The 22311-nt window shown below is 47.3% G+C and overlaps 1 protein-coding gene across 5 annotated transcripts in view; it reads left to right on the top strand.

Moving 5' to 3' along the window:
• Positions 1–22311, top strand: part of ULK4 (unc-51 like kinase 4) — a 2246396-nt gene that overhangs the window by 385716 nt on the left and 1838369 nt on the right. For 3 of the 5 annotated variants that reach the window (XM_078663529.1, XM_078663527.1, XM_078663528.1), the window contains one exon: positions 15428–15533. In XM_078663529.1, coding sequence (XP_078519655.1) covers positions 15428–15533 — 106 coding nt within the window. The remainder of the gene's footprint in view (positions 1–15427; positions 15534–22311) is intronic. The other 2 variants (XM_078663530.1, XM_078663531.1) reach the window with 1 other exon arrangement.

Below are 22311 nucleotides of genomic sequence, written 5' to 3'. Positions count from 1 at the left end.
TCACATATTAATTCACTCAAGATGTGTTCTTTAACATCCTTTATGACATCATCCAAGCTTTTTTTGCACACATTCTATAAATTAGTACGACATTAGAGGCCTGAAAGTAAGTACAAAATAGCTATGAATAATGTGAAGGTTTTTAATTCACAGACCTATTCACCTAACCATAACATTACTTCAACCTTTGTTTTTTTTCAGTGATTTTCTAAAGTTTTGATTTTTAAACAAAAACAGATCTTTTTATCACACCTAACTATAATGTTACTTTAACCTTTGTTTTTTTCACTGAATTTATAGGGTTTGTTTTTAAAGTAAAGTACTATTTTATTACCATATGTAAAGCCAACTTCCCCTTTGGCGCCGTGCATGGTGGAGTGTTGGGCGCAGGACCTGGCCTGCAGCCAGGCCCTGTGCCCTCCCCCCTCCCAAAGCAGTCAACTCCACACTTCACTCGGCCTTCGGCTGTGCACAGCAGGGAGTTGGCAACAGGGACAATCCTCTTGGACCCCTGGTACCCCACCCCCCTGGCCAATATCTAAGAGATGGTGGGGGTGCAGTCCTCCTCCCTGAGCCCTATTAGGCCCTTGGGACCCAATACCACGGGCCAAATATAATAAATGGGAGGGCTGCCACACGGCCCCACCTTACCGAGCCTTATTAGTCCCTGGGGATCCCAATCCCCAGGGGCCAAACCAATTAAATAAGGGAGAGAGGACTAATATTTGCACCCTCGCGATGCACTGCTACTTACCTCGGATATCATATCACATCACTCATGACATGTTGTATGACGTTGATAATATCACTGCAACATTTGCAATGAAATCATTGAGTAAACTGTGCATGGCGTGGGTGTGAGTCATAGTGACCTTATGGCACGAGTTATAGTTACTTGTGATATCTATAACTGGTGAATTTTAGTGGTTTTGTTAATTTAAAATGGTATGTTTAACTGCCATTTTCACCTAACTATAAGGTCTGTATAACCTTTGCTTATATATTAAAATATATATATCCTTCAGACAAACGCTTCATTGCAGTGCCTAAACCAGTCAGGGTGAAGTGTGATGCTGGAGAAGCAGACTAGCAAATCTTTAAAACAAAGCAATCCAAGTAAATGCTCTCTCTGGATCAGTTGCGATGAGTATGAACTGTATTTTAACAGCGTCCCATGACTTGTTTCTCCCTCCAGCAGCTTTGATCACAGGCTGCCGGAGGCCAAAATGCCTTGTGGGATGCCATTGAAATAAAGTTCATACTCATTGATCAATCAATCAATCAAAGCATTTATATAGCGCGCTACTCACCCGGAGGGTCTCAAGGCGCTTGGGGGGGTCCTCTACTGCTCGAATAGCCAGGTCTTTAGTTGCTTCCTGAAGTAGAGGTGGTCCTGGGTCAGGCGGAGGTGGATGGGGAGGGAGTTCCACGTCTTGGCAGCCAGGTAGGAGAAGGACCTTCCTCCCGTCGTGGCTCTTCGGATGCGTGGGACGGCGGCGAGGGCGTGGCTGGTCGATCGTAGTTGGCGGGTGGGAGTGTAGAAGGTCAGGCGGTCGTTGAGGTATCTGGGGCCTTGGTTGTGGAGAGCTTTGTGTGCGTGGGTGAGGAGTCGGAACGTGATTCTCTTGCTGACCGGGAGCCAGTGCAGGTCTCTCAGGTGTCCGGAGATGTGGCTGTGTCGAGGGATGTCCAGGATGAGTTGTGCTGAGGCGTTCTGAATGCGCTGGAGTCTTTTCTGAAGTTTGACTGTGGTTTCGGCGTAGAGGGAGTTACCGTAGTCCAGTCGGCTGGTGACGAGGGCCTGGGTGACCGTCTTCCTGGTTTCAGTGGGGATCCACCGGAAGATCTTACGTAGCATGCGTAGGATGTTGAAGCATGACGAGGAGACGGCGTTGACTTGTCTGGTCATCGAGATGGAGGAGTCCATGATGAAGCCCAGGTTGCGTGCGTGGTCCGTTGGTTTGGGTGCGCTGCCCAGGGCAGGGGGCCACCAGGAGTCGTCCCAGGCGGAGGGTGATGATCCCAGGATGAGGACTTCCGTCTTATCTGAGTTCAGTTTCAGGTGGCTGTTCATCATCCACTCGGCTACGTCTTTCATCCCTTCGTGTAGGTTGGTTCTGGCGGTTGCGGGGTCGTTGGTGAGGGAGAGGATCAGCTGGGTTTCGTCGGCATAGGAGATGATGTTGAGGTTGTGTTGGCGTGCGATGGCCGCGAGGGAGCTCATGTAGATGTTAAAAAGCGTGGGGCTGAGCGATAATCCTTGTGGTACGCCGCAGATGACTTCGGTGGCCTCGGATCTGAACGGGGGGAGGCGGACTCTCTGTGTTCTTCCGGCGAGGAAGGAGATGATCCACTCCAGTGCCTTCTCCTGGATTCCGATGTTGTTGAGGCGCTGCACTAGGGTGTGGTGGCAGACCGTGTCGAACGCTGCGGAGAGGTCCAGGAGGATGAGGGCCGCTGTTTCCCCGTTGTCGAGCAGGGCTCGGATGTCGTCGGTGGCTGCGATGAGGGCGGTCTCGGTGCTGTGGTTGGTTCGGAAGCCGGACTGCGAGTGGTCCATTCGTCTCGAGGAAGGCGGCCAGCTGTCTGTTGACGGTCTTCTCGATGACCTTGGCAGGAAAAGGAAGGAGCGAGATGGGGCGGTAGTTTTTGAGGTCGGTGGGGTCCGCTGATGGTTTCTTCAGTAGGGCGCTGAGTTCGGCGTGCTTCCAGCTCTCTGGGAAGGCGGCGGTGTCGAAGGAGGCGTTGATGATGTCCCGGAGATGGGGTGCGATGATGGAGTCGGCCTTGTTGAAGACGTGGTGAGGGCAGGGGTCGGTTGGTGATCCGGAGTGGATGGAGTTCATCGTGCGGATGGTGTCTTCGGTGTTGACCAGGGTCCAGGCGCGGAGGGTGGTGGTGGGGGGCGTTGGTACGGTCGTAGGGTGCGTCGGCTGTGTGCTGAAACTGTTGTGTATATCTTGCTGTGGAAGAACGAGGCGAGCGAGTTGCAGAGGTCTTGCGAGGGGGTGATGTCGTTCTTTCCGGCGCTAGGGTTCGAGAGCTCTTTGACGATGTTGAAGAGTTCCTTGCTGTTGTGGGCGTTGTTGTCTAGTCGTTCCTTGAATGCGGTTTTCTTGGTGGTGTGGATCAGCTGGTGGTGTTTTCGGGTGGCGTGCTTGAGGGTGGTCATGTTGTCTGTAGTCGGGTCTCTGCGCCAGGCTTTCTCGAGGGTTCGGCAGTTCTTCTTAGAGCTCTTGAGTTCGTCGGTGAACCAGGATGCTTTCTTGTTGCCGGGTCTGACGGGGGGGTCTTCAGTGGGGCGAGGTCGTCTGCACAGTTGCTGATCCACCTTGTGAGGTTGTTGGCAGCTAATACTGAGAGAGTTTACTTGGATTACTTTGTTGTCCGTCCGTCCGTCCGTCCGTCTGTCTGTCTGTCTGTCCGTCTATCCATCCGTCTAGACATTCACTGAAAAAACAAAGGTGATAGTGACGTTATAGTTGGGTGAAAATGTCAGTTAAATCGTAACAATTTAAATTAAAACAAAACACTGAAATTGACCAGTTAATGTTTACTGAGCTAACTATAGCTTGTGCCCCGACCATACCCAGTGTTTACATCAATGATGTCATATGAGATTTTATCATTGATGTTAATTTTGGCATTGAGCATGTCATATGTGATACAATCTGTGAGGTCATAAACAGAGCATGGTGGGGGCACAGGAACAATAGTCCGAGATCTCGATTGAAGGAATTTGTGCAAGAGTTTTTTTTATATAAATCTTTTTATTAACATACAAAACAGCATAAAAGGCATCCAGTGACGGGCAGTAGATTGCTACGATTATGCATACAGTTCCATGTCAAACATTTTATCAAGGATTTTGCTCAGGGTCAGGTGAATCCAACGTCACAGCATCCTCAACGACAGACGGAGGAGTACATATATCCCCCCTATAGGAATTCCACGCACCCCAGACTCTCCCCCATTTTCCCGGTCGACCCCTAGACACAAACACTGATCTCTCTCTGAACATGCACCAATCAAGGTCTTCCATCCATTTCCCAATCTGTGGCACCTGGGTAGCTCCCCACAATTGTGCGATGTTATGTTTAGCAATCATGCATGCCAGTGTCACCCATTGTTTCCCTCGCACATTAAGATCTGTCGGCTCCCATACATTAAGGATACATCGTCGGGCCTCCATCGGCACTTCCACCCCCAGTACCTCTCGAATCTTGCTGTGTATTCTAACCCAGTAGTCCTGTATTTCTGTGCAATGCCATAAAATATGTAGAAATGTACCCATCTCTCCACAGACTCTACGACACCTCCCATCATTCGCTAAACCCATCCTTACTAGTGGGGGACCCGTGACATATGACCGATGTAAGATCTTCAATTGAACGAATCTTAGTCTCATTTGGACAGCGACCACCCTGGGGGAAGACACTGCCTCCCTCCAGTCATCATCCTCCAGTACCAAGCCATCTGCACTCCATTGATCTCTAACTTTGACCAGCGGATCCTCCATGTGGTTAATACGTTTTTTATAAATCAGTGAAACTGTCCTAGTGGGGAGGTGACCATCCAGTGCTTGATCCTCCAACAGGGAGGCCTCTGGAAGCACGACCCCCAGGGGAATCTCCACCAACAAAGCATGCCTAACCTGCAAGTATTGGAATCTTTCGCTCTCCCGTAACTGGTGTGTTTCCTGCAGCGATTCAAACGTGAGGATCCCATTCTTCCCCCACATATCTTTGACTTGCGAAATCCCAATTAGGTCCCATCTGTCAAAACCCTTTGACTTCCACAGACTACCCAGGTCCTCAGAGCTCCACAGCGGAGTGGCAAGCGTAATCTTCCCATCCCATTTAAGGTGCCGATTAGCTGTGTGCCACACCTGAACTGCATATGCTGCTGGTCCCACCAGGGGGGAGGGGGGGGGCAAATTCTTTCTAGCATATAAGGCTCTCGTGTAGTCTCCGCCAGGCAGCTGACCCCTATCCATCGCGTACCCAGGATCTCCTGGAGATCCGTAGATCACATGGTTAATCGCCGCTATCTGGGAGGCCCAATAATACTTCCGGAGGTCAGGTAGTCCGATCCCTCTGTCATACCAGGGCAGGGTGAGTTTGTTAAACGCAATTGGTGTCCTACCCTCCCAGATGAGCTGCCTCTGGAGGGACTCCACTTCTCTGAAATATGAAGGGGGCACCGGGTCCATTGCATTTTGGAGGGCATATAAAAAACGGGGAAGCGCCATCATCTTGAACAATACTGCGCGACCCAATAGGGAGAGCGGCAATGCCCTCCACCTTGCTACATCTCTTCGAAGGATGTCTAGTGGGGGCCTGAGATTATTTTCAAATCGCAGCTTCGGGTCCTTAGTTACATCTATGCCCAGGTATCTGAATCCCACCAACTCCATCTGCAATGGACAGGAGCCCGGGACTACTGGGGGTTCACCGCTAAGAACAAACAGCACTGACTACCCCCAATTAATGGGGAAGCCCGAGTACCTTCCAAATAGCCAGGTGCAGGGGGAAATCTAGCATAACCTAGTATATCTGTGTACCAGTCTGTAACCCCTCAGTGAAGTTCGACGGAGGGACCCCACTGATCCGGAAACACGGGCTCAGTCTGCAGAGTTGAAGAGCAATTAGGAGGCAGGGACCGCCACAACACCACCTACATAAACTACTGCTCTAAGCCCCAGCCTGGGGCCTCACATAGCCGCGATTCACTCGCATCCTCCCTGGGCGGATGGGGGGGTACCTCCAGCAACTCCCACGGCGCCGGCAAAGTCCGTCGTCTCGGTGGTGTGAGCCAGCCGCTGCATTAGTCCCGTGTGCCCGGGCAGACCTCAGCCGCACTTGAGATCGGGCCGGCCCCTCCCGGCCCACTGCGGCCGAGGTTGACGCACTACTGTGCGGCCGCGCCGCCACTCTGGGTACCGGCTTCCAGGCAGTCAAGGCCACGATCTTCCCGACGGCGCAGCTCCGCCGCCGGACCTAGGGGGAGGCTCGAAGCGGCACCCGCGGGCGTCGCTTTCACTCCGCTGCAAAGGAGTAGGTACGGGGCTCAGGATGTCGTGGGAGGTAGGAGAGGTCGGCGGAGCCAAGCCCTTAAGCGGCCATCTTGGTCGCAGGCTTGGCTCCTCCCTGTGCAAGGGTTTTTTAAAGATTTTTAAATATATTAATTCTGCCATTTAGGAAATTTGATTTTGATATTGATATTCATTATAGTGAACTGGTTTGGATAGGAATGATTTTTTACTTGCTTTTCATGCAACCACTTCATAGGATGCAGGGCTACAAACAAAAACACAGTCCTCAATGCAATCTGTACTAGTTAAGCTCATCTCCTCTACAAACATAGCTTGCTACATAGACCCTCATCACAAAGCTCAGCCTCATGGCAACTTTCATAGACTCCATCAGCCCCAGTTTGCTGGAGCACCCTATCCCATGCATCAGTTCATTAACACTGGGTTTGACAGAGTTGTCTTAGTCGTCACTAAATCTTTAATCTCCAAATCGAGGCTATCCTTTTAAACAATCATGTTTTTTGATCTACACATAAAGCAGAGCATAACGTAGCTACCATCTTTGCAGTTAATGAACCTCTACCTTGTTTTGACCATTACTGATTTTCTTGTAGTGAATGTGGTGCGGTAGCATTTGGATTTCTTCTCTCATCAAGCAACAAACTCCCTATAAGGGGAGAGGCAAGATTTGCACCTGATCATGGAACAACTTCTTCTTTACTGACCTATGTGTAAAGTTGATCAATACTGTCAGCTCTACTTATTCCATTGCATGAAAAGCAGCCACATTCTCTTCGTGAACCATGGATGGCTGGTTTGACAAGGAAACTGTCGGCGACTGCTGTGTCATCGACACAGCCGACAGCTGCTCATCAATGGCTGCACCAATGACAACTGCAGCAAAAAAGATAGTGGCCAGGCCAAAGTAATATTAAACATAGAGTTCCAGGAGGAATATTCCTATCAGGATTTATTTAAAGAGCAGCCCATTCAAGACTCTAAGAAGCAGTTTCCAGTAGCGCTGGTCACATATCTTTGCCAGATGATTAATGACTATTTTTTAAAGATTTCCAGAAAGAGGAACTCCACCCCGACAACAGCATCGACCATTGGTGTCCTCAGTTCGTTTTTCACTGTGCTCTCCTAGTTTTCAAGCACAAGCTACATAACAACGTGTTATTCCCCAACCATGACAACTGCATCCAGTTACCATCCATGATGATTATGTGGATGAAGGAGATGATGATCAACTGGAGGAGGGCGAAATACCTCATGGCCAGGCAACAACTACAAGAATCGAATGGGATAACTACATTACACCATGATCAGCCTCTCCAACGCCTCTAACAGCCAGTTCACCACCAGATAACATAGAGGGTTTTAACACTCTCTTAGACAGAGCCTCTAAAAGGTTTGACCTTCCAATGCCAGTACAATAAAATGATGGGTTCCCATATGATTTCAAGGAAACTTCCAGCAAATCTGTGAAGTCGATACCCATATGTTGCGGGATAAGGAGATCACGGGAGTCAAAAGAGATGCTTCAGTGTTTTTATTTAACAAAATGGTTTGTAACGGGGAATTACAACTATATGACTAAGTTAGTCTTCTCTGGAGGGCTGGTCTTCACTCTGCCCCGCTGACTTGCTACTGGCGGTGCTCCAGACGAAGGTTGGGGAGCTGGACGAGTCAAAGGAAATCCAAGAGGTGGAGACAGGGTTAGGGCACCAACTCCGGGGAGAGGTAAGGAGGAATCCTAACCTTTACCGTCCCCGCCGCCTCCACCAGTATACAACGAGTCCTCCATCTTCCCCGACCCCAGGAATCTCACACGCACCTGTTGTAGTCCCGTTCCTCCGTGAACATGGCTGGGCGGTGGAGTGATGTCGGCCTCCCGGCTGCTTGTCTGGGTGTCTTCCTTCGGCGCGATGGCGTTCTGGGACCACACTCCACGTCTCCGCGACTCCGCTTGCCGGTTCCGCGTCAGCTGTTCTCTATCGCTGGTCAAAGACAACGACCTCTTTGGCTGACGGCTCTTTGAACTCCGCTGTCAGTGGAGGCTCTGCCCCGGGGGCCGGGTCGAACCTCAGGGCTCTCTCCCAGTTAAAGAGCCAGTAGCTTGGGGTCTGAGGCCACTCATGTTCGCTTAAAGCATTATCAGCATCCGGGGGCTGTGGAGACAATAAAGGGAATTTCACGGGGGACAAGTGCTGATCTGGCAATAGTCCGTCAGAGGAGCCCAGACTCCGACACCATAGTAGAACAAATATGGGCAGAAGTTCTTAAGCTAATGAAAAACCCTGCAATGGTGATGCAGTAATACCTAGACTAGGTAAGAAATACGAGGCCCCTGACAATTCTCCAACTTGTTTAATAGAGCATTCAAAGCTAGTTTCGGTAAGTATGCCAGCAGCACAAAGAAAATGTAAGACTCCTACTAAACCATGTTTAGTTTCTCCCTTTAAAGAAGCTAAGGGATTGCATAATAGCAGGAAGCATTTTTAATCCATGGCCACAATGCCCATAAGAACGTCAAATAGCATAGCTATACTGGGCAGATATTATTGCCAGCTGTGGTCAGACTTAGCACCATTCATTGACTGTGCCAGAAGACAAGAAACAGGAAGTGAAATCCATTCTTCAGGAGGGAGAAAGAACGTCCTGAGAAATTGACACAGCAATGAACAAGGCTTTGACTAGTTTCAGGCAAATGACGGGAGCAGCAGTTTTAAAATGCCATTTCTGGCTAAAGGCAACATCTTCTAGGCCAGAGGTACAGTAAACAATGTTTGACATGCCTTACAATGGTGAAAGTCTCTTTCAGAAGCATATCGATGATGTACTCCAACAGAAAAAAGCTGATTCGGAGACTGAAAGGTCCCTAGGGGTGCTTCAACAGCATTGTGTTCAAACGTTTTGTAGTGCTAGGTGCAGAGATCAATATATTTTCAAAGGATGCTACCAATCCACCAGATATCAGCCTCTGAGTCACTATCAAGAGGGATATCACGAACATGCTGCGCAGCAGTATCAACCTGCACTTGCTGAAGCTTACCCCAGACAGCACAACATAAGGAAATCTGCAGGTAAAGGATGAGGACTTGAGTCCTCCAAATGTCAGAGACAGGGCTATAACACCGGTCACCTTTTTTACTGGCAGCGCCCTTGAACGTAAGAGACACTCTTTAAAACCTTTACGAGAATAGGAGATCCATGCCTTTGGATTGCTTAGTTTTTGCCATTATCCAACAAGGTCACACCCTAGAATTTATTCAAAAACCTCCTCGAAATTCACCTCGAAGGAGGTCACATTTACCCCTTAGTCTGTAAAAGAAGGAAATCAAGTCGCTTATGCTCAATGATAAAATAGAAAAGGTTCCACAAGCACACAGAAACACAGGTTTCTACTCCACCTTCTTTCTCCTAAAGAAAAATAATGAGAAGTGGAAACTGGTATTAGATCTTAGACAGTTCAACAAATACCTAAAAAATAGTCATTCTGAATGATATACACTGCAGGATATACTGCAACTTGTTAAACCAGGAGATCATATGACATCACTTGATCTACATGCTTACTTTCATGTCCACATCCATGGCCAAACCCAGGAGGCATCTCAGATTCAAGGTGGCCGGATGTCACTGCCAAAACAAAGTCCTCCCTTTTGGATCAAAGTCTACCCCAAGAATATTTACCAAATGCATGGCTCTGGTAGCAGCCTATCTGAAATCAAATTGACACCAGATCTTCCCTTATTTGAATGACTGGCTAATACAATCATCTTCATAACAGGCTGCAGTCTGTTCGACAAAAGTATGTCTTCAAATTTTCAACAGCTAGGGCCTCGAATTAACAGAGAAAAAATCCTGCCATTGGAAATGTTAGCTGCCATGAAATGGTGCATAAAAAAGACAACATTTCAACAGGTTTAACATTTCTCAACAAGCCACCACATTAAGTGTTGAAAGTGGATGTATTCATGGAGGACTGGAGAGCTCCTCTCTAGGACCTCAAAGTGAATAGTCGTCAAAGCAGAAGCAGAGCCACATAAACTTCTTACAGTTAAGGGGTGTGACTTTGGGCCTACATCCTTTTTTTCCAAGAACAAAAAGATCTTCAGTGGTGGTTTAAACAGACAATACAACCACAATGTTTTCCTTAAACTAACAGGGAGGAACAAGATTGTAACTCCTATCCAAGGAAGCACAATACATCTGCAATTGGGCTGTGCATCACAACATTTCTTCGAGGGTAGAACATCCATAAGGTACAAACAACCAGTGGGTGGGTGATCGAAGCAGATCTGCAAAGGAATGGCACGAATGGGAGCAGTTCCAAACATAACTGCCAAAGATTTTCCGCAGATGGGGAATTCCGATCTTAGACCTATTCGCTATTCCACTCAATCGGGAAAGCTGATACTATGCAAGCAGATTTCTCCACAAGGGCTTTTGGGGGAATGCCTTTCAGATTGCATGGACAGAAATCTTGCATACGCCTTCCTATCATTAACTGTGGTTCCTCGGATCCTCAACAAGTTAGAGGGCACAGTGTCAACTCGTTTTAGTATCTCCGGTGTGGCCAAGACATTTTCTGGTACACAGAACTTCTCCTCATGTCGGAACAGCAAAACATTCCACTCACACCAGTCCCAGAAATGCTTTCAATGAACAATGGGTAGGTGAGCCACCTGAATGTAGAATCACTCATTTTAGCTACCTGGCTCCTGAGCACATGAGTTCAGCAATTGAATATGTTGCAACAGTGCAGACATATAATAGCTAAAGCTAGAGCTGACACTTCCAATAAAGCATATAAGGCAAAATGGCTAAGATTTTACAATTGATGTTCTTCAAATAATTACCATCCTCTACTCAGCTTAGCTCACTGTGACTTATCACATATCTCAATCAAAGTTCCCCTTGCACCGATATCTAGTTTCAGTAGATTTGGGAATCAAAGATCCCAATGGTCGAACAAGCTCATAACAGAATTTTTAAGAGGGCTGTTTCAAAATTGCCCTCCGATTGACAAAAACAAACAAAAACCAGCAGATTTCATGGAAGCTAAACACCGTTTTGTCCTAATTGATGGAGGACCTTTCAAACCTAACCTATCACAAGGCTCAAGTATCTTTCATGGAAGATGGCTCTTCTTGTAGCCCTGACTTTGGCTGGGAGAATTAGTGAACTAATGTTTACAATAAACTGCCATACCTGCACCTTAAAAAAGACAGTGGGGCACATGCATCAAGCAAAATACCGGTCACAAATGAGCCGATTTGCACAATCTGCCCTTTTGTGACCTGTATTGAGCTATTTGGGATGCATCAAGCCCAAAGCAATTTGCAAAATAGGGAATTGCAATTCATGCGATTACCTATTTTGCGAATGCATTCAAGGAATCGCGAATTGCGTTTCCCTAAATGCAGTGCAGGAAGCATGAACAAATTGCCACCCTGCTTTAAGGATTCGCAAATTACCACCAACTTCTAGTTGATGGTAATTTGCAAATCCTTAGAAAAATTCACTTTTTTGCATTTTTCTAAGTGCCATGTGGCGCACAAACATGCCCTCAGGGCATGTATGTGCATCACATGTGCACTTACCTGTATTGGGGTGCATCAGGGTGGCCTTTTGCCCCCTATCACCTTTGCAAATTGCAGCGATAGCGAATCACAATTTGCGATTCGCTATTAAGGAACATGTAGGATTCACAATTTTTCTAATCTCTAGTAAGGACTCGTAATTCCTAGCTTTGATGCATGTGCCCCCGAGTTATTCAAATGACTAACCCTCCTTTCATCCCTAAAGTCCCAACCGATTTATACCTTAATGAGCCTATTGTTTTGAAAACCTACTTCCATAATCCATCAAATGAAGCAGAAAGAGCGTTATTCTTTGAATGTAAAAAGGTGTTTCAAATGTTTCGTCGAAAAGGACTAAACCTTATTGAAAATCTGACTAATTTCTAGTTGCTTTTCCACCTCCATGAAAAGGACAAGTCTTGTCAAGAAGTAGGACAGCCAGATGGATATCAGCAGCCATAGCTTTTTGTCATGAGAAAGTGGGAACACCGCTTACAGCCAAAGTTCTTCCTCATTCAAAAAGAAGTGTGGCAACCTCTACAGCACTTTTGCTGGAGTTTCCTTGCCAGATATATGCAGATTAGCCATATGGGCAAATTGTCATACCTTCACTAGACTCTACTGTCTAGATGCCACTACCAATCAAGATGCTGCAGTGGGTCAAACAGTCCTTCTCATCTTATTTCAATAAGGTGAGTGTAACAGGGGAGGTAGTGAGAGGCTGGAGACTTCGTCTTGGTAAGGCAGGTTTTATTTTTACATATAGCTTTTTGCGGCGAAATGTCAGTCTTTCCCGGGCAAACTCAGAGGGATCCGTGGTGAGGGTGTCTTTGGGGTGTCCTTTCTCTTTTCGCAATCGCCCTCCTGGCAGCTCCTTGGGTCCCTCTCTCGACGTTGCCGTATAGAACAAAACAGAAACAGAAGGACCGTTACTATCACGTCCTCATACTGTATAAATCCCGAGGGGAACCGGGGAAGTGAGGGACACCGCTGACTGGTGCTGTATACTGCAGGCAATAGTGGAGGTTTCGTGGAGGGTAAAGAGTGAAGGGAAAGGAGGTAGGCAAGGGGAGAGGGGTTCACTATTTACACATATGAACAACCGGCTGCACTGAGACTACAGTGTCTCCGGCTCTATGGCGGAACTGAGCTCCTCCTCCCCGCCCACCTCGAAAGCTTCTGCCATACCTGTGATAGCCACACTCCTCCCTCGGGAGTGTGGCACGGCGAAGCGTGAATTCGTTGGCCTCCTGGATCGTCTTCTTCTCCTCCTGGGTTACGCCGTCCTTCGTTTTCGTCTTCTTCTTCTTCCGCACTCCTCGCTCCGTCTTCTCCGGTGTAGTTCCACGCCGACTGGTGTTCTTCCTGGTTTTTACTCGCTGCCGTGAGATCCGCGTCACGCTGGGGTGGTTCTTCGTTGTTGGTACACGCCCACTTAAAGGCACCGCTTTGGTTTCTCTCCCTTTGCGGTAGTGGCTGCCACGGTTCCTGGTAGTCCTGAGGGGAAGGAGGGTAGGAATCGGTGAGCCACCATTCGTCTTGTGTGTCCACTCTCTCGTGAAGGTGTACCTCGTTACAGTGAGCTACCCCTATATTTTTTATTATTCTTATTATTTTCCCCTACGAATTAACACTATATATGTGTGCATGTTTGTGGGTGTGTGTGTATGTATAAATATCACCACTAAAGGAAAGTAACCGCACTCCAAGAGAGTGTAAAAGTCTGTTAGTGTATTTACAACCACCACTTGATTCCACCACCAACACATGTTGACAAACAAGTCTTGCTTATGGTACAGTGAGTCCATCTTATATTGCCACTATATACAAAAATCCAACTCCGCTCTTATGGTGCATTGTAAGAGTTGTGGTTGGCAATGCAAAATAAACATACATAAAACAATATATACATGTAACATATTTATGCACTCACATGGAGACCTACTCATACTTCTATTTGCAGCTGATGTTGCCGCTATTTAGGTATACAATGTGACATGTATTATTGAGCGTGGGGGAACCATGACGATATTAATTGGCTATGAGGTGGACCCCAAGGTGCCTATAAGTTCTTCAGGACAATATACGGATAATTCAATCCTGCGTTAAGTAGGGGCCGAAAACCAGGGGGTGTTTAAAAGCGCGCTTTCTCCATGTTAATTCTCATAAGACCTTTAGACACGGCTACAGCTCGAACTGCTGAACAGAAATACACAAAATTTGGCTGGATGGTAGATGTTGGTACAAGGAAGTGCCTTTTTCTGATATAGTGTAAATTTGTTTAGTAGTTGCAAAGTTATTTAAAGGTTTTTCAGATATACAATTTAGGACACTCGGGATCCGCTACCTCACAGAGATCTCGTCCTGAGATCTGATTGGCTGCCAACATTTCAAACCAGGAAGTGTTGGCAGCCATCTTGTGACTCAGTTGAACTGAGTCATAGGAAAAAACATTAAAAAGAAATTAAAGGGGGCAGGGTAGAAACACCCTGACCCCCTAGGCCGTTTGAGGGGCGGGGGGGGGGTCCCACAGGGGTGAAATTGTTTTTTTTTAAATACTTTGACGGGAGTCGCGCTGTATTTGCGAATTTCGCTAAAATTTGTTTAAAAAATCTGAAGCACTGGCCCCCGCGCTTATCCTTTATTAAGCCCTCGGGTGGGCCAGGTTCCGGGGGCATTGTGGAAATATAGGAGGAGAGGCACAGGCCCCCCTCCTCAGGCTAATCAAAACCAGACAACCAATCACTTACCCATACAGCCACTAACATACCCACTCACACACCCATACCTTCACTGAGACACCTAATCACTCACTTATAAGTCACACATCCACTGAACTTTCCGTACAGGCACTCATACACTGATTCACTAATACACCTTGGTATATATATTTAAGACTCATAAACTTTTTAAAAACCCTCACAGTCAATGGAAGATGTCATCAGTGATGTCATTGACCATGTCATGAGTGCATTGCGGGGCGCAAGTTTTAATTAGCTCAGCTAATTATAGCTACTGAATTTCACTAGTTTTGTACTACATACATCTGAGGCTAACTTTAATGTCCATGTGACCTTTGATTTTTTGCCCAGTGGGGGAAAAAAAAATATATATATATATATATATATATATATATATAATGAAAGATTCTATTCTGATGTAAAATCAAGGTACTTACCTATACACCATGGTTCTCCGGTACTGATGTCTTTTATGGATTTGCATGCGACCCTATCCTTTCAGGTGCTCACCACATTTGATACCTCCTCCATATATCCTTTACATTCGTGCTTTGAAATGTGAGGTGTGGTGGTTCTGGAAGAGAAGGCTGATCCAAGAGCTGTTCTCTGATTGGCTGCAGTTTGGTTCTCTCTAAAGCAATGTGAATTGCTTAACAATGTCATTTGTTTAAGCTGCACTGTATAATGCATTGCACACTTATTGTAACTGCTGTGTGTCGCCTACTTCGACAACGAGGAAGTTTTGAGCATCTGAATCTATGAAAGATATCAATACTGGAGAACCAGAGTGTACAGGTAAGTAACTTGTTTTTTTATCGACACTGACTAGCGATGAATATAAAGGCTTCCCATGCATGCTGTGCAAATATTGAGCTTCTTCTCTAAGGATGTTTATGTGAAATTCAAATATCAGGTTAAGGAAGACGCAAGAGTATCTTTGGGATGTTTATATAAGGTTTAAAAGAATTGAATGTCTTTATAGATATTTTATATGTGCATAATGTAATTCTGAATTCTCCTCGTATTTAAACGTAAACAACATTTTCTGTATAAATTATTTGCAGCACACGACCTACCCCTAGAACTAGCCTGGCAGTGGGTTTGAAGAATCAACAAGTTCCTGTGATGCAGCAGTCAAACAAAAAGGCTTCATCCCTCCCCAAAGTGAGTGTAAGTTGTGCATCATTTGATTACTAGACTAAACAAAAGAAAAATGGAGAATTAAAGACCAATTGTAGTCGTTAATTGATTATTAGTTTTTGTTCTACAAATAAGGAACTTTACAGCCTGTAAGCTAGCTCTGTGTATCAAGTGCCTGATAAATAGGTCTGTGGACAACCTGAGGGTGAAACGTTTGATTCATGGTAGAGCTAATTTGAACTATCATGCTTATCTGAAAGAAACAGGTTAGTATTAGATTCCTTACCTTAGAATATCCCTAGGCGTCAGACTGGATCTGGAAAATTTTGCGTAGCAGTACCCCTGCGCGTCGATAGGCGTGGTCTGCGGCTCCGCTTCCGTCGTCGGCGCCGGGATGACGTCGTTGGAGTACTTAGACGCCGCCCTCGCGCGCTTTTTGACTAAGCTTTTTCGATCCTTTTTGGATCCGTTTCGAGTCTACGACTCCATTGGTGCCTGTAGGGATGCCCGGGTTCAAGCCCTGTGCCGACTGCAACCGACTGATGTTACTGACCCCCACCGCCGGTGCCTACGTTGCCTGGGGCCCGACCACGATGACAAGTCGTGCCCTGACTGCTGGGTCTTGACGTCGAATGCTAGGCGGGAGCGGTCCCGTAAGCGCCTCGAGCTCCGGCAGTTGGCCCCGCGCCACTCGAGGTTCCTGGTCCGGAAGGAGGGACAGGGACCGGTCTCATGGCCGCAGTCATCACAGCTCGGCTGTCATGTTACGGCGCCTAGCCGTTCCGTAGTCACCTCTAGACACGAGCAGCAGTCCGTATACTCACTTCTGGTTTCGAAGCCCAGTAGCGGTCTAGTTGTTGACGGTCCTTCCTCTGCAATGAAGCACTTCCGGGGGACACGCATAAACTCTGCGTTTCCCGCCGGCTCGTTGCTTCGGATTCTTGCCAGTATCCAGATGCAAGCTGTAGCCTGCTTTCAAGAGGAAGACACAGGGAACGCCTGTTTCCTCGCGTTTGAGCTTGGTTTCCGCTACCTCGGAAACACCCGTTCCGGACTCCCGCGCTGGAGCACGTTCAGGTATCCTTTCCTTGCCGGCTGGTGAGGCTTTCCTTACGCGCAGGGTCGCTTTCTGTTCTGATACATTTCCGCGCTGGAGCGCTATTATTTTGGGCATACATTACCGCGCTGGAGCGCTCGATTTTGTTTTGTTGCATGCCCAGTACGCGCAGGAGCGCTATTACGTTGGGCTACTCTTTTCCACGCTGGAGCGCTTTGTTTTTGGGGTCATTGATACTCGCGCTGTAGCGCTTTGTTTTTGGGGACAGTGATACTCGCGCTGGAGCGCTTATTTACTGTACATTATAAACCGCGCTGGAGCGATTTTTTTTTTTGTTCATAAAACACAAGCAGGGGTGTGTTTGTTTGCTCTACGTTGCCGCAACGGAGCGCTGCTCTGAGAGCATACAGAAACACACTGTCACGCTTTATCCTTGCTTTATGTTAACCGCGCAGGAGCGCTTACCTTAGTTTGTTCTTACTGGAGCACCTATACTTTCATTGGCTGCGTGGTGTTCACAAGCCTGGTGAGTTAATTTGCGGTTGGCTTTTCACATAGAGTGTTTAGGGGTATCAGAGCGCTTTACATTTTTGAGACAAGAAGGTCAGTAAGACATGGGTCATACATAGCATAAATGAGTATAAACAACATATAAGTCTCCGCCAGACATATTTCAAAATGATAAATATGGGAAATAAGAACACCGAAAAGTGGGAGATGTGATAATCAAAAATAACCAGGCATACATTGAAAAGAGAGCCGAAAAATTGCAGAGGAGGATAGGGAGGTTGGTGGCCAGATTGGGTTTGTAAGGACGAGAGCAGGAGGGGCAGAAATGAGGGCAGACGGAGGACAAGGGCAGGGGGGGTGCAGGGAGGAGTGAAGGTGGTAAACAGGGAGGTGGAAGTGACGAGGAGGAAGGGCGAAGTAAGGCTGAAAAGAAGGGAGGGCGGATGTATCTGAGGTCGGACAGATGTGGCCAGTGAAAGATAGCAGATATGGATTATGGTCCCCAATATTTATTGAGGAGGTGTAGTTTGAGTTCTTTTTTGAAGCAAGGGTAGGAAGGGTTGCAACGAAGGTCCGTTGGAAGGGCATTCCAAATGCATGGAGCGTTGCCGGAAAAGGACCGAGACTGGGTGGTTTTCTTTTTTTGAAGGGGGGGGATAAGAAGGAAGGTGTTTGTGCTTCTCAAGGAACGGTAGCAACCGGCTTTTGTGAGTTTGTTAGCGAGGTAGGTCAGTGTATTCTGATGGAGAATTTTGTGCGTAATGCAGGCTGTTTTGTACGTGGATCTACCTTCAATTGGGAGCCATTTAAGGATTTTAAGGGTAGGGGAGATGTGGTCGAATCGCTTTCAGTCTGAGGTAAGCCTAGCTGCAAGGTACAGCACAGATTTAAGCGGTGCGAGGTGGATCTTGGGAATTCCGGTGAGAAGGGCATTGCCATAGTCAATGCGAGAAAGAACAAGGGATTGGACTGCTAGTTTGAAATCATCGATAGGGATGAAGGGCTTGATTTTCTTAAGGTGGCGGAGAGTGAAGAGGGCTCATTTGGCAGAATTATTGATGTGTGTCTTGAGGGTTAGGAGGTCGTCAAGTGAGATACCTAGTGATTTGACTGAGGAGGACAAAGATAAGGAGCAGTTGAGGGCATTAAGGTCAGAGATCCAATTCTGAATAGGGAGCTGGTTGTTTTTAGGGGAAAAAAGAATTATTTCTGTTTTTTTAGGGTTGAGTTTGAGGTGGTTAGTGTGGAACTAGGCTTGAATCTTGATGAGAGTGTTGTTCAGGTGAAGGATGTCAGCATGGGTTTTAATCTTATAATAGAGTTGGGTGTCATCGGCATAGAGATGGTAGTTGATCCCGGCTTGTTTAAGAATGAGTGTGAGGGGTTCCATGAAAAGGTTAAAGAGAGAGGGAGAGAGGATGGATCCTTGCGGAACTCCTAAGGAGATGGAGGTAGGGTTAGATAGGCAATTTTAGATTTTGATTTGTTGAGAACGGTGTTGTAGGTATGAGACGAACCATTTGTGTGTCATACCATTTAGGCCGAATCGATCTCTAAGAACATTGAGTAGAGTAGAGTGGTTAACAGTATCAAACGCTGCAGAGAGATCAAGGAGGATCAGAAGGCTAGATTCACCATTGTCGAGTGAGTGGTGGATGTCATCAACAATGTTTAGCATGGCGGTTTCAGTGCTGCATCCTTTCCTAAAGCCAGATTGGAAGGGGTCTAGTAAGTTAAAGTGTTCAATGTGTCTCTCTAGTTGGAGAATAACACATTTTTCCAGGGCTTTAGAAAGAAGGGGAAGGTTGGAGATGGGACGAAGGTTATTGAGGTCGTTTGGGTCTGCCAAAGGATTTTTGATAATGGGGGTGATTTGGCCTAGTTGCAATGAGTTGGGGACACAACCGGTGGCATGGGAGCTGTTGATAATAGAGGTCCAGGTAGGGGTGATGATATGTTTGAGGTTTTCGACAAGTTTGGAGGGAAGAGGGTCTTTGGTGTGGGAGGAAGGCTTGAGTTTGTAAATGATGTTAAAGACGTCTCTTTCTGTGACTGGCTGGAAGTTAAGCCAAGCTGCATTATTATTAGTAAGAGAGTTAGGATGATTGGAGTCCAGGAAATTGGGGGGCAAGGAGGGGTAAGGGAGATCAGAGTTATGATGGGCCGTAGAGGGTGTAGGGGGAGTTCTGATGGAGGGTGGGATATTAAGAGAGGTGTTCGGATTGGTGGTAGGGATCGCAGTAGAGAGGAAGGATTGCTCAATTAGTTTAATTTTGTCTGAAAAAAATAGAGCTATTTCTTCACATCTAGTCTTCGAGGCCAGTGGGACAGGGGGAGCGGAAGCAGTTTGATTGCGCACAATGTTGAATAGTTCTCTTGGCCTATTCTGAGCTCGATCTAGTTGTGATCTGAGGAAGGAAGTTTTTTGTCTAAAGATGTGCTTTTTGTAGGACGATCTAGCAAGTCTGAGGCTGGCCAGGTTAGAAGGAGAGGGGTCCTGTCTCCATAATCTTTCAGTCAGTCTGAGTCTACGTCTTTCAATGTTTAGGTCTGTGTTAAACCATGATTTGGAGGGGATATTTCTTTGTTTTTTGAGTTTGAGTGGTGCTAGAAGGTCAAGGGTAGCAGTGACAGCTTTGTTATATTGTTCGGTTAGTTCATTCGTGTTGAGGGAAGGAGGGATAGCGAGAAGCTGGGCCTGAAGTTTGGATTCAAGTAAGTCGGGAGGGATATGACTGAGATTTCTGATCAGTTTCATGGGTTTAATAGTTTTGGACGAGGAGTGGAGGCAGAGTTGTTTATGGAGAACAGGATAAGGTGATTGTCAGACCAGTCAATGGGAATGATGTTAGATAGGAGGGCTAGATCTTTGCTGGTAATGATAGCGTCAAGGGTGGCTCCTTTGGAATGGGTTGGTGACTGACAGTTTGTTTGAGGTCATTAATTTCGAGAAGGTCATACAGGAGGGAGATTGAGGTATCTTTAGTATCATTCCAATGGAGGTTAAAGTCTCCCAGGAAGATGTTTTTAGATTTGGAAATTGAGGATTGCGTAAGAAGGTTAGATAGCTCGTCGATGAATGGGTAGTGATTTCCAGGCGGATTATATATATTGTGAAGGCGGATGGGGGGGGGGGGAATCCTGTATTTTGAGTTCGGCTACAAGGTATTCAAAGGAGGCATATTCGGCGTTATTGATAAGGGAGAGCTGTAGTTCGTCTTTGAAGATGATGGCTACACCACCGCCTTTTCGGATGGGTCTATCTTTCCTCATCATGGAGTAGCCCGGGGTGAGAGTAGGTCAAGAATGCTAGTAGAGTGTTCATTAAGCCAGGATTCTGTAAGGAACGCAATGTCGATGGATTCGCTAAGGATGGTTTCAGAGATTTCTATGGCATGTCGGGCAGCGGAGCGGCAGTTAACAAGCATGCAGGTGAGGGGTTTGGGAGTGGGTTTGGGAGATGGGAGGGTATGAATGGAGGTGAGATGAGGAGGGGGTTTAGGTGAGACAGGTGAAGGGGGAGTACGACTGGTTCCCAATATGACGGGGATGCTTGAGAAGGTGGGAGGCGTGTACATGGTTGGTGAGTAAGGAGGGTAGGAATTTTGAAGGTCGGAAATCTCCTGGTGAGAGAGGGTGCAAGTGGTGCGGAGTGGTCTTTGAGCCCGGCAAAGCAAGGGATTTGTTTTCCACGTTTTAGATGCGGTGGGGTTTATTAGACTAGGGCTGGCGGTGTTTTTTCGGGGAGGGAGGTCGTTGGATTTGAAGTTGAGAACATCGTTCCTGAGATGAGAGAGATCTCTGGTAAAGGTGGTGAGGTTACGTTCGATGTTGCGAAGGGAGTTTGAGATAAGAGTGAGGGGGTAAATATGGTGTGGGGGGGAGGAGGACAAATGGGGTTCAGAGTTAGCTGCGGACGGGGGTCTGCTCTGAGGAGGCAATGAGCAAATGCAGGCAGGAGGCCTGATCTGAGGAGGAGAAGAGCCGAAGCAGGTAGGGGAGCAGGGAGGGCTGTAGTTGTATGGGAGAAGGAGTGGCATGTCGGGGTAGGGGGTAGAAGGGACATCTGTGGATGAGAAGTTTTGAGATAGCAAGGAGGTACAGTTGTGGATTGGTGTGGGAGTGAGAGGGGGGATAATGGGAAGAATATGGTTCAGCGAGGGAGAGGATGAGTTGGGAGAAGAGGTGTGGGGGAAAGTGAGATTCAGAAGGTGTGAGGCTGAATTGGGAGGGGAGGAATGAGGGGGTGGAGGAGGAAAGGAAGGGGAATCTGGGTGAGGAGTGTTGTGATTCGGTGGGTGTGAGGATGAGTTGGGATAGGAGGAGTGAGGGGTGGTTGGAGGAGGAAAGGAAGGGGAATTTATTCTCGCAGATGCCTGATCCACCTGAGAAAATAGGACCATTCATAGACCTCGTAATCAAGGTAAACTACAGAGTACAAGAACGAAGAATCGAAAGAGGGAAAGGGAGCGACAATCGCTTTCTGTCGTTTGGGGATAAAGGCACAGACAAAAGCAGAGACGAGCCAACCACTGCTAGCGACGCCCCGGAACCAATGCAGATAGGAGGAGTACGCGGTCCGCTCACCAGCATGGAAAGAGAGAAGAGAAGGAAACAGAACCAATGCCTGTATTGTGGCAAAAGCGGGCACTTCGTTAGGGAATGCCCAGTGAAGCCCACACGCACACGAGGAAGAAGGCCGTTTGCTTTACCCATCAACAAAGGAGACAAGACGGGAAACGAGACAACCCAGTAGTCTACTGGGTTTCTCGTCCTGTAAAATGGTGATCCCTGCAGTTTTGGATGGCAGCCATCATGTGGGTGTGGAGGTGACGTTACGGAATCAGACAGGCAAGGAATGGCTGGTAACCGCCTTACTGGATTCCGGAGCAACCGGTAACTTTATCGACACTCAGTATTCGCAAACGTTGGGTATGACCACGATACCTAAAGACGTACCGGAAACCGTCAAGGCGGTGGACGGAACCAGCCTTACATCAGGCACCAGACGGAAGAAATGGTAATGTCCTTCGTGAACCACCACACCGAAACCATTGACTTCGACGATGCACCACAGTTCAAGGTCATACTGGGCCTACCATGGCTGGTAAACCATAACCCTCGGATCGATTGGGTATCTAGAGCCATAACCCTGGACTCAGAACACTGCAACACTGCTTGTTATACAGAGGAGGCTTCCGTTGGCTTTCGTACCATACAAGCACACTCGTTGCCCCTGCA

Source organism: Lissotriton helveticus, chromosome 10 (genome assembly GCF_964261635.1).
Source record: "Lissotriton helveticus chromosome 10, aLisHel1.1, whole genome shotgun sequence".
Lineage (NCBI taxonomy): Eukaryota > Metazoa > Chordata > Amphibia > Caudata > Salamandridae > Lissotriton > Lissotriton helveticus.
Note: the sequence above shows the minus strand (reverse complement) of the source record. Positions and strands in the feature narration are given on the sequence as shown.